We start from the raw sequence: 19,797 nt of genomic DNA on the forward strand, positions 1-19,797 counted from the left end.
TATGCTCCCTGTGGATTGGTTGGAAGATGCCTTGCCATTGGGTTATGGGGTAACATCTCTGTGCTTGCTTGTAATTGCCTGTTTGGATACTTTACTATGTGCTTGAGACTGGCTGAGGGGAAGTTTGCCAGTTGTTCATTGGCTGCTCTTTTACGTTACTGAGTGCACGAGGTGCAGGAGCACAACATTTGCCTTCTGTATGTCTTTCGGCAGTGGGCGGGGCTCCCTGGCTCCTTCCTAAGTGAATGTGTTGCTCCTTCTCATTCAGCCGGAGTCTGGGCATGTCCATTAGAACACCACGATCTTCTTCGAGCCGAAGCCACAGCATGGGCGGTGAGTTTATATGCTTTGCTGTGACCCTCTGCACCTAGCGCTGCAGGACGGAGCTACCCCTCAGTATTCATCAAAAGCTCAAGGTTAAAACACCTTCCGAAATCGTTTTTCCCCTACCATTGCTTGGGGGGAACCTGTAACAGCCTATTGCAATTATACACAGGGGGGCATGTTCAACATATTTTAGGACCTTTACCGTTTTCATAATTATAGTGTTCTTTGTGCAATCTCCCACCATCATATCTGTCTGGAGAAAGTAACATCAAACCTCATTTTACTTATTTTCAAATTAATAATTTTGGAGATACTTTTGCACCCTCTGTGATTTTAGTGGTCTCTGCGTATTTATTTGGAATGCTAACGTTGGAAGTGTTTTAAGTTGTGCCTAAAGGATGATATTTATTGGCAATTAAAATAGCGCTTACTGGCCGGGAAGCATGTTGCTGATGAGTTGCAGGCTCTGGGATTCTTAGGTAGGCCGTGCATTGTGTTGAAGTTGCTTAGTTGCAGCGAACGGTACACCTTCGCATATTTCGTGCTTCCTGCACTGCAGCTTCGCATGCACTCACTGCCTCCCCTGCCATGGCAGATATTACTTTCCTTGCGTCCTTTCTGCAGAGGAGGGTCTCCTGCCAGGGAGCAGGGTGGCGAGGTCACAGTGCCGGGCTGATCTACAGCATGGCAAGATGCACAGAACAAAACTTTACCACACACTGGTTGGTGCACATTCGGGGAAACCTTTCTCCCGGCTGCAGAGGATTACCCTCCTTCGCTGCATTCGCATTATCCATGCAGCAGGGATATTTTGCATTAACTCCAAGCTTGAGTCCTCTTAAAACAAGCATTGAAAATGCAATAGGTCTTCCCTTTGATTAAGTTAAAGCCATTTGCTTTGCTAATAGTATTGTATAGCGCAGCAAATGGCTTTCACTTAATGAAAGGCGAGACCTTTTGCATTTTTAATGCTTGTTATTGTATGACATTGTGTTGTCCTATATCAATTGATTGCTGCACTGTTGGTGGTTAGGAAATGCTTTGGTTTTAGCTTTTCCGCTTTACTCATATACTATATATTTGTGTATATATTTTATATACTGTGTACACTTGCATTATGTTGTCGGTCCGTCCTTTCGCCTCGAGGGCAAGGAAAAAATGGGGGGGAACTGACGTCCGCACGCCGACGAGGTCTTCTTATGGCTCCGATGACATCAGACGGAGTCACGAGCCGAGTCATTGTTACGTCCTCGTCGACGTGGGAGAGCTTGGGAAAAGTTTCAGTTGAATGCTGGCGCAAGCGGTAATTCAAAAGGTGAGGAATCCACAGGCATATACTGTATCCACCAGAAAAAGTGTTACCGAAGGTAAGTAACTTGTTCTTACTTCTACAGCATCCGATAAAATGAGAACAGTAGGTTGCCTCCTGTTGTCGGTTTTTAATCTTAAATTTAAGTTCTTTGTATTTAATACATGTTACCGGATTCTGCATATAAACAGATATGCTACTGTGTTACTTAACAGCCAAAGGCCATGATGAAGAACTAAAATTACAACTTTTTCTTCCTTAAACATTTCTGCTACTCAACTGGATGCAAATTGTCTACCAGTTTGCACCTTTTCATGATAAACACCCAGAACAATCACTGTTATCCACAAATCTTTTTTTCTTCTTTTTCTTTTAAGCAAACGCCTTCTGGAGAATAGTTTGCACCATTCATATAATTTCTTAGGTAGTAAAATAGTGCACAGTTGTTATGAAGTTAATTAATTGCGTAGTAAATAAAAATTCACCTGAAGTGTCCTTGGTATGTAGTGATGGGGCATGTGCATGCAGAAGAATAAAACTGGAATGCATGCTTTCTTCCTTTACTCTTTCTGGAATGCATGCTTATCGTATGGGCAGAGAGACAAATGTGTTGCTCTTTTAAATGCTTTGCTTTGGTTGATTTCCAATTAACCAGCCTTAGAAATGGCATAATATTGTGTTACTAACAGGTAACTGGATCCTATTAAAAAAATTAAAACAGGAGTAACTAGCTTTTAAAAATTTTTTTTTAATGTTTTTATTCATTTAATACATAGGCAATGACGATACATACATAGAGTAGGAGCCATACAGCACGGAGTCATATTTCTGCAATTATTACCATTCACAAATGCAACTAATCTAAATTTCCAGTAGGGTAGCCATTGACAACACCCCCCCCCCCCTCCCCAAATGCCCCCCCCCCCCCCCCCCGGTTTCCCCTACTCCTCGTCAGAGCTATCGGAATCTGATTCCGGAATTGGGTCATAAATTTCCCCTCTATATGTGTTCCAGGCTGCCCAGATCTTAGCCCATTTTTGGGGGCACTTACGCGTGATGTACACAGTTCTTTCGGTTACCATGTTAAGATCCATATCTCTACACCAGGCCTCCAGCGTCGGTAAGTCCACTGTGCGATATTCCTTTTCGCCACCATAAACCCCGTTGTGACCCATGTTTGACCATAGCGTGTAAGGTCATTTGGTTCCCAAATATTGAGTAAACATCTACGCGGCTCTGGCAGCAGCGACACCCCCATCACCTGAGAAATTGTTTGCATTATTTGCCTCCAATAATCCACTATTTTGGAGCATTCCCATATCGTGTGCATGAAAGATCCCTCCTCCCCGCATCCTCTTAAACAATATGGGTGCTGTGCCCGTGATATCCTAAACAACATGGTTCTAGTGTAGTATACCCTATGTAAGATTTAAGTTGCACTAGTCGAAGTCTTGCAGGGATTCCCACCTCATTTGGTGAGGCCAGGGCATCCAACCACTCCGAGTCGTCTATATCACCTATCTCTGTCACCCATTTCCCCTTAAGGGAGACTGTTGGGTCCGGTAAATTGTTAATCAGTTTTCTATAGGTGAAGGACGTGGCGCGTTTTTGCATGTGATCCGTCAGAAGTCGGTCTTCCAATGGGGAGGCCTCAGGAACATCTGTACAGTTTGGGATCGCTATTAGTAATGCATGTCTTATTTGTGTATACCTGTAGGTCTCGGTCGGGCCCAATTCGTATTGTTGTTGGATTTGGGCGAAGGGAATTACGGTCCCTTTGTCCCAAAGATCCCCTACTGTGGCGATACCGATAGTGTCCCACTGATCAAATCCTTTACTATTTCTCAGCTGTCCTAGTTTCTTGGCATCCTACAATGGGGTAAGCTTAGTAATAACCCCTCTCCACCCTAGCCGTGCCAACGCTGTATGCCACAAGGATGCTGTATGTTTTGTAGGGCCCTGCAGTCTCATCGCTAGTCCTTTATCATATAATGCTGTGAGCATCCGATTTGCTCCCAGTTGGGCTCTGTCTGCTCTGTACACCGGGTCATCCTGCGGTGCATGCAGCCACTGATTAATGACCTTAAGGTGTGCCGCCCGATAGTATAGTTTGAGGTCTGGAAGCGCTATGCCTCAGTCGTACCAGCTCTTATGTAACTTAGCCTGCGCTATGCTGACTGGGCAGCTGCCCAAAGAAGTAGTAACACCTGCGTAGCTATCTGCGTAAAATACCTAGGTGGAACTGGAAACGGTGTATTGTCCAGGGCGTATGGAACCGGGGCAGGGCCATCATTTTATACAGTGCAGCTCTACCCAAAAGGGTTAGTGGAAGAGATGCCCAGTGTACCACATCTCTCCGTAGTCTTTCCAATGGGGGTGCTAAATTCTTGGAGAAGAAGAGTATCTAGCTTTTTTTTTGCCTTTTTGTAATTTGAACTGCACAGAATCAAGCAGAAAGATCAGATAAATATCAAAGCTATCCAGCATACTCCCACTTGTCAGTAAAGTACTGCAGAGCATTACTTACTAGTAGAAATTTTGATTTTTCAAAAATAGGTGGGGGTTGGGATTTCTGCCTACGTCGAGTACTGGGAATATAACCGTACCAACACCTATTCAGATCCACCGCCTTCCAGGTAGTGGAGACTTAATTCAGCATACAATTATTTGCTCCACCCACCTTTTGGTAGGGGCCCATGCCCACAGTTATTGCCATTGGAATTTGCCCTTGCTTGTGATGTGTTCTTAATTGTTGAATAGATGCCTTCAAAACGTTTTCATGGAGGAAAAAGGACTGAAATTGATTAATTATCCCAGCTGAAAGTACTGGTGAATCTGATTTGTCACTCACTGATCCACAAGGTAATGTTTATTTAGGTCTGGTGTGATGCTATCTAATACTAAAGTGAAGATGTGTGCTGTTAGAATTGTTGTATCATTTTTCATCTAACATGTTCCTGAAAGTATAAAAGTTAGTGTGCACTTTTATGTTGAAACTAACAATACATCTGTTAATGAAAATGTGTTGAATTCTGATAGTTACTAATTGCTTGCATTGCCAATGGCTGATTTCTTTTTCTTTTAATAATATGCTGCATGCAGACAAGGATGACCTGTCCCCAACTGCTGAGGTTTGGGATGTAGACCAGGGGATTATAAGTAAACTGAAGGAACAGTACAAGAAGGAGCGGAAAGGGAAGAAGGGGGTAAAGAGTAAGTGCTCATACTTATCATTTAAAAAGAACTCTTTCTATTCTAGGCCAAATGTTAGTCTGATTTCTGTGTTTCGTAAATGGAGGTTTTTTCTCATCTCTTTCACTCTATCAATCGGCAGAGTTTCCTTCAGTGAGAACCACAGCATACTTTATCTCAATTTATTGATCTGAATTTCATTTAAAAAATGTTTGCTTTCTCTTTCTTTGTCTGAAAAACATCAACACTGAAAACATTGTGCGTCTGTCCTTAGGAGCGCATGGTGATAAAAAAGCAAACTATGCACACAAAATTATCTATGTCAAAAAAACACCAACCTTAAGAACGAAAACTATTATGGATGAAACTACCTTATTGTTGTAAGGCATGACTCAATTGACCAAGGTTCTCTTCTTCTTTATTGCCAACAGCCACTCAAGTAGCAGTGCACACTTTTCTGATGTGTTTCTACTAGCTGGTTACTGAAGAGTGCATGCAGTGGCAACGTGTACCTTACTTGAGTCTGCTTGTTGGAGCTTACCATCCCTTTTCTGTAGATAACCCTCACCACCCTATTTTCCCTATGTCCTTCTTTATTCACGTACGTCCCAGTCCATGTGCTAATTTCAAAATGTTCTATTAGGCTCTTCCCTGTGATTAAGGAATTGCTTCATTTGTTTGGTAATCTCCTTGCAGTGTGGCAATTCATGGTCTGACAAGTGCATTGCTTTTGTGCCCGCAAATGTTGCCACTTAAAGGGCCAATAGTGGGTTAATATGAATTATCTTTTTGAGCTCTGTCAACTATTCTAACATGTTACTTTTTACAGCCAGCTAGAACATTCCTGGATTAACTGTTGGAATGGCTATATTTCTCCCTGTTAAGACAGCTATAAGCAATATCTCTTACATATTTTGGCATGCTCTGTACTAAAGAAGCCTTGTGATTCTTGCTGAAAAAGTGTTTCTTTATAAATGCATGTTCTGATTTCTCACGCTCTGCTCTAGTCACCTGAATTTGTAGAATATGGCAGAAAGAACTTCATTGACTATCACTCATCAGAGTATTCTGAGAGTCTCTGTCCCCTGTATGGAGATGCAAATGATGTGTGATGGCCCCTGCAACCATTTCACCCTACAAGTGTGCTTACACTATTCCTATTGACTGGAGTGGGCCCAATGATTCCATTAGTAACTGACTGTGAGGCATAGGCACCCATTCCTTGCATTTGCCCTAGGACCTCCGGGCCTCCTTTATTAACTGAACTCAAGAGGAAGGGCGGGTGTCTGGGATATCAAGAGTGTGTGGTGCTAGATGCCATGGTTCCATTATTTACTTCCAATGTTTTGCATTGTATGGGAATCACTGAGAAGATTTGTAATGGAAAATACATCGTTATGTTTTTGTCCATCATGCCGCACCCTCTTTGGTCTTTGACAGGCATAGGATCTGCCACCATTCCTTCCAATACATCATGACCAATCAAGTGTTTGGTATGTCATCATTTTTGAATAAAATTCAGTAATGATGTGCTAGACTATAAGCTTATTAAAGCTGAGTGGAACAGAGGGGGGATCTGATATGCCACTAAGTGCATATAAAGAATTTGAAGAAGAAACCAGATTTGCAGGGAAGAATGTTGCACATGCATTTGGTATTCTGTCTGGGTGGGGTGTATCAGCATCAATCCCCTGCCAAGTCAAGTCCTCTGCACCTGTACTTCTGTTTCTGTGTCACCCTCGAAACACTGCATGAAGAAGGACTCCACCAAATGTTAAGAAGAAAACTCTGAATTATAAATACTTCTGAGGAGGAAGCATGCACTGAGAGGATCGACTCTGAGATCATCCGCCTCAGAAGCTAGACTTGAGGCATTAGGACTTCTAGTGGGTTGTGACAAGGCAGCTAGCGTGGCGCTTGACCTATCCCCCTCTGCGTATACCCTGGCAGTAGCCTATTTGCCTAGAGGTTTATCTCAGTACTGCAGAGCTCATCAAAGTCTGCTATATGTGCCCTGATTTGCGAGAGAAGTTTAGGGTCCCTAATATCTTGAATTGCCTCTCTGGGATTTTCAGATCCCTTTCCACCTTTTGCAGCGGAGTACGAATCCACCGGAGGACCCCTAACTGTTTGGAAATGGTTATGCCATACATGTATACCTTAAACTTCTCCCAAATAGTGCTCATCTTGGTGACACTCCATAGGTTAGTGGCAAAAAACTCATCAGTCGCCTTCCTGAGGTTGTCACAGTAGACTGGATCTAGTAGTGAATATTGCAGGAAGCACCAGGTATTCTCCCTTCGGGCATGTTGCTAATTGATAGTTTCAACAAAACTGATGAGTGGTCCGAGTCAGTGCGTGGCATGTTTAAGCAATCACCCATGAAGGACAATCATTTATCCTGGTGTGCGTATCATGCACCAAGGAGTAGTGTGTGTATCCCCTACCCAGGGGTGAGAGGTGATGCCAGATATCTATGAGGCCTTCAGCTTCGGCTATGTCCTCAATAGCAGCAGCTGCACCATATGGTCATCTGGGGGGACCCTTGGACCTCTCCAGATCCGGATTTTGTGTACGGTTGAAGTTTCCACCCCATAACTGAGGTATATGAGAGTACCTTGCAAGTTAGCTACGCAGTGCGTGATAGAATTGTGGGTCGTCCTGATTGGGCCCATATATCCAGCCAGAATTGCCTTGAAACTATCTTTGCGACAACTGGCTATCATATATCCACCACAAGAGTCAACCTCCACCCCCTGTACCTGCAAGCTTGAAATCTTACGCACCCAAATCAACAACCCCCCTCGCATGTCATTTAAATACAGATGCCACGCACATGCCCTCGATTCGCTTCTGTGTCATCAGGCTAGTGTGGGGGGGGGGGTCAGGTGGGTCTTCTGCAGTATAGCCACATCAATATGCTGCCTTTGCAGATATTCCACCACTTTACAATTCTTTCTGTGATCATTTAGGCCATGCACATTCCAAGACATAAAGTTTAGTTGAGTATTAGTGCTCATGGATCCATTGTCATAACCGACTAAACATTGCAGAGTGAAGTGTGGACCGAAAGCACCTCAGTAACCAGGTTGCACACCTATACACTGATGAACTTACACTGCTTGCTGACCTTAGAACTAAACTATCCCCAGCCCGCCCAAACACCACGCCACGTCTCAAAACATACAACATGGCTGAATTGGAAGATTATGTTACTCTTTCCCCAATTCTAGAAATTAAAGAAAAAACAAGAAAAAAGGAATTCAGTTAGTTACCCCCTGTTGTAGATTACCTGTGGGGGCAGTAGCTGCTCGCACCCTGAACACACTCGTCATTTAACTTCACCTACAATAAAGGTTATAAGATCCAGGCTATGTAAATAGCAGCCCACTTTTACGTGGGAGCTGACCTAGTCTGTGTGGAGTCACTGTCAATGGGTTGAGCTTGCAGTAACTTATTAATCTGTCACTGGTGTAGCCCCGCGGTACCAGGACGCGCCAATTGTCGAGCGCCAATCTTGATGGGGCACCTCGCCGCTGCATCCTGGAAAGCTGCTTCATGATCCAACGCCACACACAACGCTTCCTGTGTTTTCCCCAGTGGAGTGGTTATTCCTCTTGGTTGCTAAGCGTGGTGTCGCCTCTTTCAGTTGATCCTAGGGAGACAGTGCCAGCCTTGACTTTATCAAGCTTTCTGCCTTTTTTTGCAGAAGCTTGGGCTCATTATATATCTTGGTTTTGCTGTTGCATGCCAACATAGCGTAATCCATCTTGAGTTCTCTTAGCTTACGCTTCATGGGTTCAAATTGTATCTGGAAACAGAGTTATCTCTGAGTCTTCATATTTGCGAACACTTAATTCTCTGGCCTTATGTAACGCTGCTTCCCTGTCTCTGTAGTTGAGTAGTCTGCTATTTGCAGCCCGGGGGGGGGGTAGCCCCTGGAGGAGGTTTCGGGGCCAGAGTGCAGTGGGAGGGCTGCACAATGAATACCTGAGAAAATGTTTCACACCAAAGTTGTGAGACCAGCAATTGTTCAGTAAACAGCTCTGTACTCCCAGTCACTGTGGTCTCCGGTAGGCCCAAAATGCGCACATTGTTGCGCCTAGAGCGCGCCTCTAAGTCTTCAGTTTTGTCCCACAATGAGGTCAACAGCCTCCCCATTTGCTTCTGTGCGGTCGCTGCCTCAAATTGCGCATCTTCAGTTTTGGACACACTGCGTTCCACCATGTCAAGCCTTTCAGCATGCTTGTCCACGCGCTCAGACATGCGATTCATCCTATAGGAAAGTGAATCAAGCTTACCATCAATGGTAGTGATGCTTTTCTGCATGGCTGAGAAGGTGTGGCGTATATCTTCACCATTGTCTGTGCTTGTGGCCACTGTTCAGATGCCATTGTGTCAGCGTCCTCTTCTCTGACCCGTTGAGGATTTATGGTGCTCAAATTGTAATTTGGGCCGGGTCCTTTTCAATTTTGTTGTGGACGACAGTGCCAAGCAGACTGATGGGTGGCACCACCTGCGCGGGTGGAGGGGTTGTTGGTTAGTTGTTACAGCTGGAAACTGGGGACTGTCCCCAAGACTGGCGTGTTGCACCGGGCATCACTTGCTGACTGTGCAATCGCAGCTTGAGCCTGGTGATGGGCGCCGACCGCTCCCCGCCGCCCCAGGACACTAAGATTAAGACTTCAGGCGTGGTGCACACAGACCCCCAGCATCGCCTAGCAAAGGCCAGGGCATGCTGATTCGAGGTGAGCACCCCCGGCCAGCTGCCTGCAATGTCAGGTGAGGGGCGGCCACACCGACGTCTGCCAAGCTCCGCAGTGTCAGTTGTTGTGCGGGGTCCGACACTGCCTCGCCGCCCCTCATGGGCAGTCCAGCCAGGTCTCAGGCGTACTCACGGCTCCGCTGCCTCCACACTACGCAAGGGCTGAACGCCCGCCACAGCACCACCACGTGGAGACCCGGGCTACAGCACCCTATGGGCTGCTGATCTGTGGCTCGGTGACAGACCCTCACAGCGGGAAGACTCTGCAGGCACATAGCACCATTTCCTGCAACCGCGTCCAGCAGCGGCCATCACTCACTACCGCTGAGGAGCGTCCAGGCAGGCAGGTAAGCGCAGGAACACGTCTCCACCGCTCACCTCATTGCCATGACGACAGGCCACATTCCTCTCACGACCAAACTCAATGCGGTGTGTGCCTTAAATTCTTGTCCAAGCACTTTCCCGGATAGCTGGCTTACATCTGCAACTCCACCAACAATTTCAGCAAGTTTATGAGCCAGGATGAAGGTGATGTCTGCAGGATAGTTTGGGAGGCCCTAGGAGCTCGCTCAAGCTGTGGCCATTTTGGAGTCAGGCAGGCCACGCCATCCGCCCAAACCTCCATTTTTATCAATCAACAGCAGTAGGCATTCCAGAACGTTGTTTTAATGTAAGCTATTGATGTGAGGTCTATTGTGACATCATTCTCCTGATGGCCCCTTTAAACTCCTATCTGGAAGTCTTAGGAAAAAGCTTAGAGAATAGTGAAAGAGTGAAATATAATTTCCAGCACTGGAATACAATGTGCCTTAGACACTGCTGACAGTCTGCAACAAAGTTAATATAATCATTTTATTAAAAAAGCATTCTTATTATTGAATGTTTAGATTCAAGAGTGAGGTTCAGAAACACATACTTAATATGCTACTTGTACTTGGAATGCACTAGTGTATGATGGAGAGCACAAGAGGATGAAATTCTGAGAAAAAAATGAAAGAATATAAAAGGGCACCTTCTCTACAGTGTTGTGCACCTTTAGAACTACACAGGCCATATAATGGCAGGAAGGGCAGACGAGCACTATCTTGTAGAAGACAATCCTCTTCCATGGCCCCTCAAAGGCTAGCTACTCTGTAGAATTTTACCACCTCCCAACATTGACATTAAAGATCAACAAGAACCATTTACCACTAATGTTGAATGAGATGGTTCTGACTTTTCTGGACCGAATACTTTCAAACCAATATGTAAAGATTATCCATTTTAAAATTAGCTCACTTTGGGGTGGGTGCCACTGTTGCAAAAGTGAGATCCTAAAACAACACTGTGATTTAAAGGGTGCCCAATTCATCTTTCAATGCTCTGATGAAAACGTCTACCCACAAATTCTTCACCTTTGGCATTTTCCCCCGGCACCAGACTGGATCAGTAATGTTTTACAGCAGTCCTCCCGCAAGATGTTTTGCCGTTCCGCGTCTGCCTTACTCCACCCCGAAAGTGATCGAGCAGAGCCTTGAAACACGGATCTGGAGTTCTGCTTTCTTTCCTTCTGATAATGAATTCCTTCCAAAATCCTTTCCAGTGCAAAAGTGACCAATGTCTTCTCCTGAGACTTAAGGGTTCCTGCCGTGCAGTAATCTGTAATTGCCAGGAAACCGGTGTCGGTTAAGGCGCTACTTGGAGATTAGAGCTTGAGTACGTGATCCGAGCACAACTCCAAGTCAAGCAAAGAATGTGCTGTCTAACACATAAAGGCGATACAGAAACGGGAAGCGAAGCTGTATGTAGCCAAACACCAAAAGAAGTATGAACTCGCAGAAGTCATGCTGAATGTTGGAGTTGCAGAATTGTTGGCGCTCTCAAGGCTGCTCTCATGACATGTCCTCTTCGCGGTTGAGGTCATGTCTTAAGTCCAAATTGAAATCTAAAAAGAATCTTAAGTTGAAGTGGGACTCGACCCCCATCCGTGACTGTTCATAGAGAAGTCTCAAACCGATCATGCTCTCGATCCCCAGTTGTGGACCCGATTCCTTAACTGGATCGTTATGCCCTGAATCTTCCTGTCATTGGCGCGATACAGCATCATGTCAAGGCCTTTAAGGAGTTTATGCAGCACATTTTAGCACTCTTCAGCTCCTCCTGATACTTTTGGGTTACTAGGAGCCACATGGGCCTTCAGTCAGGTTACCGCTGTCTGATCTGCTGTTGGTGCCATCTGTGCCCCTCAAACCAGCATCTGGATCTGCACTGACTCCGGTGCCGACTTCAATTCTGTAATCTGTGCCTGTTGCTTCTTCACCGATACCGATCCACCTTCGCAGGAGGTCGATCCTCTGCTGACTCCGGTGTCCAAGTAAGACCCGAATCTGCTTCAGCACTGACTATGGTCATGGCTTGATAATACTCCAAAGCACCTATTTGCTGTATGCTCAGATTCTGAGAAAGCATTTTCTCTTCCATAAGACCTTAGAGGCTTCATTAACTTTTTGGCTCATATTCAGAGCAACCTGACAGTGAAGATTGATATGATTTGTCTCTACATTATATTAATGATAATCTATATGGACTTTCAGGAGGCCAGCGAGCTGTACACCTCCCCCGATGCAGGGTTAGTTTAATCCATTCAGCCCCTAATGGAGGATAATTTGTTATAGTGATTAGACATGCAGCTGAGTTTCTGGACCTGCAGCTACCTTCAGTTGTAGTAAAGATAATTGTCTTTAGAGAGGTTTTTCACCATTGACACCTTGTTTTTCATTTAATGAAGCCCTGACTGACCCAAATTTACTACTTGAGCAAAGTCTTGCTCTTTTCCATCGATGAATAGGCAGGTGGCCAAGCATCAGACTAGCACCAAGCGACCCAGACGTGTTTGTTATGTAGCACCTGACTACTGACAATTTTATGGTTCAGGCTTCTGTCAGCAAATTCAGCCCAGATGCGTTCCCCAAGTCCCCTATGATAGGGAATCAAAGAGCACTGAGATGTTAGGGAAGCGGATGTTGTCTTCCACCAGCTTGGCGTTGAGGTCAGTCAATATGTCTGCCTCTTAAGCTGTTTTACGTATGCCCTTTAGGACATGGCCAGCAACATCCCGCCGTTGCTCCTGAAGGAGTGTCGGGCCTCTTTGGCTCAAACCATTCAAGGAGACTGGGACACAGCTAAACAGGTCATTAGGACTAGCTTGGATGCTACTTACTGCCTGGGTCATGTGAGGGGCACCAATGTGGTGCTCCGCCGCAATGTGTGGATGCAGTACGCTGGATTTCCTGAGAACGTTGAGGTGTTTCATGTAGATATGCCATATAATGGGTCTCACCTTTTGGCAAAAGACCCGGGTCAAATTAAAGATCGGAGGGATGCGACCAGGGCCGTACGGGTGGTAGCGTCTGGCTCTTCTGTCGGACCATCCGCGTAGGTCCTCGACCTCCGCCCCTGACTGGTTTTGAACTCCCTTGTGCACAGCTACGTCCAGGCCTTCTCAAGTGTAGAGCAGTAAGTTGCTTCAGCGTCCACCACTCTGTGCAGGGAAAAGTAGGGCATACGCCAGACCCAGTGGCAGCATTTGCACCTTCACTGCTCCAAAGGTATTGCAGCACCTCAGGACCTTGGCTGTGTAGTCCGGGTATGCTGTGATGGTGTTCCCATAACACGTACCGGGCCCTTCGTCCGGATCAGTTGCAGGAGGAGATCCCTGTAGTTAAGCAGGTGCGCGAACATCGGGGCAGAGATGCCCCTGGAACAGGTGGACAGTTAGGAATACAGTGTGCCCTCTCTATCAAGAAAAACGTTGGTATCTTGTTGACCAAGACCGTCTGAGATAACCAGTCCTTGAGAAATAGCTCCAGGTTGGGGTCTTCCACTTTCTCGGGAAAGCCCAGGAAGCGGATTGTATTTCACCTTAAGCACCCTTCCGCATCTTCTGCTCTTGCCTTATGGTCACGCACCTCAGTCCGCAAGAGATTCAGTTGGTCCTGTATGGTCGTCAAGGAAGGCCGCATGGAAAATTCCACCTCATCCACCCTCTCCGTGAGCTTGGCATTGGCCACCCACAATAGTCCCGTCTCCTTCTGGATATCCCCAAGATGGGTCTCCATAGTGGATTTAGAGTCTTGGATGGCCTGCAGCATTCAATCAAACATAGCAGTGTGCTTCTCAAGACTACTTTCAAGTTGGCAGATCGGGTCTACCGGTGCTGTGGAAGCCACCAGCATAGCCATTATCGTCTTTCAGGGTGGCAGAGGTTTAGAGCTTTTTGGTTTAACCATGCTCCACTAGCTGCCGTCCTCAGCTATCAGAAGCCACATATTGGGTGCAGTTTCAGGAATCCACAAAGAAGGTGCAGGTAAACAAGATGAAGGCAATCCGCAGTATCACACCGATCTTTCAGATTGCAGGTAGTCAAGAACTTCTCCGTCTAGCCGTTGGATTAGAGGTGTAGCGCTCCTCAGGTTCCACTTCAGAGGGTTGATAATGTTAGACGGGTGTCCGATCAGCTGTCTGCGCCAGCCTCGTCTGCACCAGCATCACGCACAGACCGAAGACTGCCCTCAGTGGCTGGAGGCATGGTTCTCCATGCACAGATTCTGCAAATCTGAGGCCCCCTGCTGTTGCCCAGGCACATAAGTCACCCAGTTCTCCCTTCCTTAAGCTGGAGAGATGGTAGATTTTGGTTTAAGGAGTAAGAAAGAACCAGGGGACCAATGCGCAAATTGACTGCTGCTGGCTCCAGGCCAAAAACAGATGCCAGGGTGCTGCCAACAGCCACACAGCCTCCAGGTTAGGGGGTAGGTTGCGGGAGGGGGTGAGCACAAGAGTCACAGCACAGACTCCTCATGTCTCGGCAGCACCAGGACGGGCCTCTGGCTGCATTGCACTGCCGCAGCCCTTGATGTCTACGGACACAGCAGGGCCTAGCAGGGCACAGCACACCTTCCGGAGCACCTGCAGGGCTCCAGCAGTCAGTGAGTGCAGGAGTGAAAGTGTTGCAGGGATTCTGCTTTTAGAACAGAACTATGCTTAGACTCATAGAACATCCGTATATAGAGACTGAGTCACTATGGCACTATAGTACCTCAGTATCTATGGGTCCAACTAGCTATAGTCCCTCATTTGCCCTTCTAACCTTACCAGAGAAACAGGTGAATTGGCACCCCAGAATACAACACTCGACCCTCTAAGGGATCGTGGTAACAGGACACACCCTTTAGCTCTCTCACTCATCCACAATAAGATGACAAGGAGACATGAAGGAAGTTTAGAATATTTATTTAAACTATTATTCCCTGAAATAAAAATAAAAAACATACTAAAAAATACTATTGATAATCCATATCTCATGAAAAGCCCTGTCATTTTATAGAGCAGAATAACCTAAACCCCCTTCCCTTGCCAATATATATCAAAGATCTCTAGGTTTACTGGCAGACCCTGTACCTTAGTGTACACAGGTGGACGCTCTATATCTCAGCAGACGCAGTGCTGTTGTCTCAGACCTCTTGTTCCATGTGTCTGTTTTCTGCTCATGTGCTCATCTATATGATAGGGCATGTGTGCACATAAACAACAGATGCATTCTTTTGTTATGTCTAGTTGCTGTTGCCTGGCCAGAAAGAATAACAAGGGACATTGTTGTTTGACCTTGTTGGTGGTGGTGAGGCTAAATCCTAGGAAAAGAACAGACCGCAAAAGCACATGGAGGTTCACTGTGAGAGTAAAATGTGGCCTAAAAGCAAAATGTATTTATATAGTAATGTGTGCAAGGGAAAAAGAGGCCTACAACGTGCACAGTTAGGCTTACATAGGGGAAACTACAATGGGCCATGCAGGAAACCAGTTTATAAATCCACGAATGTTTTAGAACGTGAGGAATCCCTGCAGCATGGTGCCGTAAACGTTTGGTCTGTTACTTGCGAAAAACCTGAGTAGTTCATATGCTTGTCCAAAACCCCCTAGCACTTTTTCCCGGAGACGTCGGTGGTACTAGAGATTTCTCCTTTGCAGTTATTTGGCAGCACCTAGTTCTGTTGGTTTTTCAAGCTTGACTATTAAAAGGTGTTTACTAATTATCCTGATTGTGCTACAGTTTCAATCAGTTTTTGACTTGCTATGGCTCAACCCGTAGCTAAAGGTGTTAATTGCCGTCCGGCAGTTACTCAACATTTACTGCAACTCAGAGTTCCTAATGCTGGCGCTACTGTGATTTTTGTAATCAAAGCCGATGCCGCGTTCCGCTTTGAAGTTTTTAATTCAGGGGACACTTTCCCAGCTGTGGACGCTAATGACCATAATTTTCATGAATACTCCCTGCCAGCTGTTCCTAATGCATATCGACCATATGTGCTTACTGAAATTCCACTAACGGTCTAGGAGCACCAGACTTGGTTTAATAGCGCCCTTCCCCATGTGCTTGGCTCTGTCCGGATGGGCTATTTGGGTATTGAAGGGGCCGGCACTAGCGGGGTATGCCCTATATCTGGACTTAGTTAATATTAATTTAGTACAAAATAGAGCATTATACACTGGTATTGTTCTCTTATATTGTCCTGCACTGCTGAACCCTCCTGGGCAGCAGTATACTGCCGACTCTGGCTCCCCAGCATCTCCCACCAGCCTGGGCTCCAGAGGTACCCGCAGGCTTTGATGTGTTTGATAGATCTACAAGATACTTACTTTCCCATCCCGATATCTACAAAGCATCGAAAATTTCTTCGAATCAAAGTAGGATCCCAAAACGTCCAATACAAAGTCCTACATGTCTGTCGGAAAAAAATCAGCTCCAGGGACTTTGCCCAAATGTATGCCGTAGTCGCAGCTCACTTAAGGAAACAAAAGATCTTTGTTTATCCTTACCTGAACGATTGGCTGATAAAGAGTATGTCGCTTAAGGAAAGTGGCTCTGTATATACTGGACCACAGTAAGGTACAGTGTGCACAGAGTTCACAGTCCCCAGAGGTTTGGCAGAGGCTAAAGTTAGATATAACCTTACTCTATAAAGTGGGAGCTAGGTTGAGCAGTAAGGCAGTATCAGAGGACAGTGCTAAGCTTTTGTTGTACACACTGTGAGCAAATGGTCTCACACTCTCAAGAACTGAACTCTAGGCCAATTATTTTGTATCAAAATATATAGTTGTTTTTATTTTAGAACTAACAAGGTATCAAAATATACTTTCTCAGAATGAGTTACTTTAGTTAAATACTTTTCAAATAGGCAATAGTCTTTTTGATTACAATAGTTACAGCTGTTGCAATAGGCAACACAATTTCAAACACAATGCAACATTGAGCTCAATGGGAATGTCTAGATAAATCCAATTAGTTACTTTATGGATTACTTTTGTAACCACAGGACTGGATCTTAGATACAGTCCTGTGATATCTCCAGTAAACAGTTGAGTAAAAGCGTTTTGGTTACAGTAGTGATTTTTAAGGAATATTATTGTATTTAAAAAGTTGACAGAAACTTTTTCACATAGAATCACCAATGTTGAACCTTCAACAACTTGAGGCAAGATGGCGGCCGATGCAGCGGCCGAGTGACCTGGTGTACTGACCTCCTATCTGTTGCTGACCTGCCTGGCGTTTTTCACCGGCTTTGATGGCTTCCTGTGTTGCGGTGCTTCAGCGCTTTCGACGCTTGCGGTGTTTGAGGCAGAGCTGCTGAAAAAACGTGTGGAAGACTGCGGGGAAAAGTGAAGCCTGTTAGCCTGGAGCGGGACCGGGAGCAGGACTGTGGCTTCAACGCTCACCTCTGCCTTTCGAGCCGCGAGAGCAAGGCTGCATAATTATCGGCGGGGCCAGGAGCAAGACTGCGGCGCTCACCTTTGCCTTTGTGCCGTGGAAAGCTAAGGTGCACAATCGTCGGCAGGGTTGGGAGCAGGATTGCGACTTACCTCTGTCTCAGTATCATGCACAATTATTGGCGTTCTGGGGAGTAGAGAGAGATAGCCGTGATAGGTTTAACGAACCGCGGAAACGGGAACAATTGGGATAAAAACAGTGAAGTGAAGCTGCAGCTCCAACCGAACGGTTTAACTCGGAGCTACGGGCACTCTGGAAAAGATTGGAAAAGATCTCGGAAAAGGACTGCAAGCTCTTTTTCAACGGGAGTAACAGCAATTCACACTTGGTGCGCCGGATTATAAGTGTTTTCAAAGGATTTTCTGGACTGTCACAGGACTTTCAGCGAGTAGGTACTAACTCTTTGTAATGTTTACGTTTACATATCTCGCTTTGGTAAGGTGGGGGGGAATATATATATATATAGCTATGGCCCCCAAAGGCAGAGGAGGAAGAGGGAAAGGCGCAACTAATACCAATGCTGTGGCTGTTTCTGCATGTAATGAGGACCCTCCATCCAACATCACTACTACACCTGTGAACAGCACTAATGCCCGAGCGCGTAATGAGAATACTAAAGAGCGCACAGTACTTGACTTACTTAAAAAAAAAAAACCACTGGTGGTATAGTGGGTACTGTTAGCAGTTCTGTGCAAATACCTCCCACAACTAAGCCTAATAACGGTCATGGCCTCGCTGATACCTCAGGTGCAGTTCCCAAACAGAGGATTATTCTGAACCACTCACCCTCAGTTGCAATGCCTCTAGTGGAAATTCCTAGAGAGCAAGGGCAAGAGCAAGACTTGGAAGGGGAGCTGGCGGCTCTATGCCAGTCAGTTGGGGAGGTCAGAGTTTCACCTCAGACCGGGAACAATTTTGAGAAGGAAAATGATATCTTGCCTTCTGCCGTAAATGATGTGGAATCTGTTGATTCAGGGGGCCCGTTCTTTTCCATGTCAGAGGGAGAGGAAGAGGACGGGGATGGAACGGATAATGAACAACTTTCTTTTTCTGGTGATTGGGGAGAAGATAATAATAATGCTAATATAAGCTTGGAAGAAGATGTTTTGTAACCGGACTCCCCGAATGCTACAGTTAGGAAAATCACCGAAACACAGAAATCCCTCACCAGTAGCAATATTAACATGATTAATCAACCACAATGGCAGGGATTAGCGGAAGCTGAAGAAATTCAGGGTGAGGCGCATGATTTCGGAGGAGAAGAGGAAGGAGAAGGGGAGATTACGCTAAAATCAATCTATAACCTACAAACATCCCTGTATAAAATCATTATGGCCCACAGAGAAGAAACTAAAGCAGAGGGGCTTCGGACACAGGAAGCTGTCCGTAAGCTGCAAAATGTGGTTCATCGACTGGCTAAAAATTGCACTGAAACGACCACAAGCGTTCAAGAAGTGGAAACCCGAGTCTCAACTGTTGAGGATGAGCTTTCCAGCCAGAAAACTTCAATTAGTCAGATGCAAAAAATGATTTAGATATAGACTGGAAACTCACTGACCTGGAAAATCGGGCACGTCGGAACAACTTGCGTATTTTGGGGATCCCGGAACTTTCAGAGGGAAAAGATGTTCGCCGATATGTTGTTGATCTCTTTGCTGCAGCTTTCACGGACCTTAAAGATTGGGACTGGGATAAAGAGATCATAAGGGCTCATCGCTTCCTCTTTACTCAAAGACGAGAAGCGGGAAGGGCAGCGACTCAACCCAGGGCAATTCTTATTTGTCTGCATAATTATCTCCTCCGTGAGATCTTGTATGATCTAGCCAGACCTAAAAAAACTAGGAAAGGACATGGGCAGGAATTCTTTGTCCGACCTGACTTTTGTCAGACAACTGTCCAGCAACGTTGGAGGCTTAGGCAATTAATGACACCTATTGAAGCAAAGTTGAAAATTGTCTATAAGGGGAAGACAACCTTTTTGTATCTGAGATTAAAACTCAGCAGTTTATAGACACAATGTAAGGCTATCTAGGGAAAGACTTACTTCCCTTTTTTGCTTCTTTTGATAGGATGGGGTATTTTTGTCTAGGGTGTTAATCAGATAAGGTTGGGTTTGATCAGCACGGGTAGGAGGACTACTCCACGCCACCCACCATCAATGAGGACCTTTGTCCTTACGCCTCTGTTGGGAGGGTGTTGCAAGGCTGGGGGGGGGGTAGGGTGGGTGTGTGGAAGGGGAGGGGAGCGGTGAAGGGGGGTTCTGGGGGCAAGGAAAAACAGTAAATGGTCAATTATTGGCAACTAAATTTCAAATTGGGCTTGTCTTTGTATTTTCTCATCCTAATATATTTGATATATTAAGCAATACATCCGAGGTATGTGATAAATACTCAAATAGACATG

General features: G+C 45.6%; 1 protein-coding gene across 3 annotated transcripts in view; it reads left to right on the top strand.

The window, feature by feature from the left end:
- Positions 1 to 19,797, top strand: part of STRN3 (striatin 3) — a 1,097,014-nt gene that overhangs the window by 586,125 nt on the left and 491,092 nt on the right. For 2 of the 3 annotated variants that reach the window (XM_086936977.1, XM_086936979.1), the window contains exon 8: positions 4,739 to 4,849. The exons of the other annotated variant lie outside the window; for it this stretch is intronic. In XM_086936977.1, the coding sequence (XP_086793103.1) occupies positions 4,739 to 4,849 (111 nt within the window). The remainder of the gene's footprint in view (positions 1 to 4,738; positions 4,850 to 19,797) is intronic. 3 annotated transcript variants of the gene reach the window in all.

This window comes from Lissotriton vulgaris, chromosome 9 (assembly GCF_964263255.1).
Source record: "Lissotriton vulgaris chromosome 9, aLisVul1.2, whole genome shotgun sequence".
In the NCBI taxonomy this organism is placed as follows: domain Eukaryota; kingdom Metazoa; phylum Chordata; class Amphibia; order Caudata; family Salamandridae; genus Lissotriton; species Lissotriton vulgaris.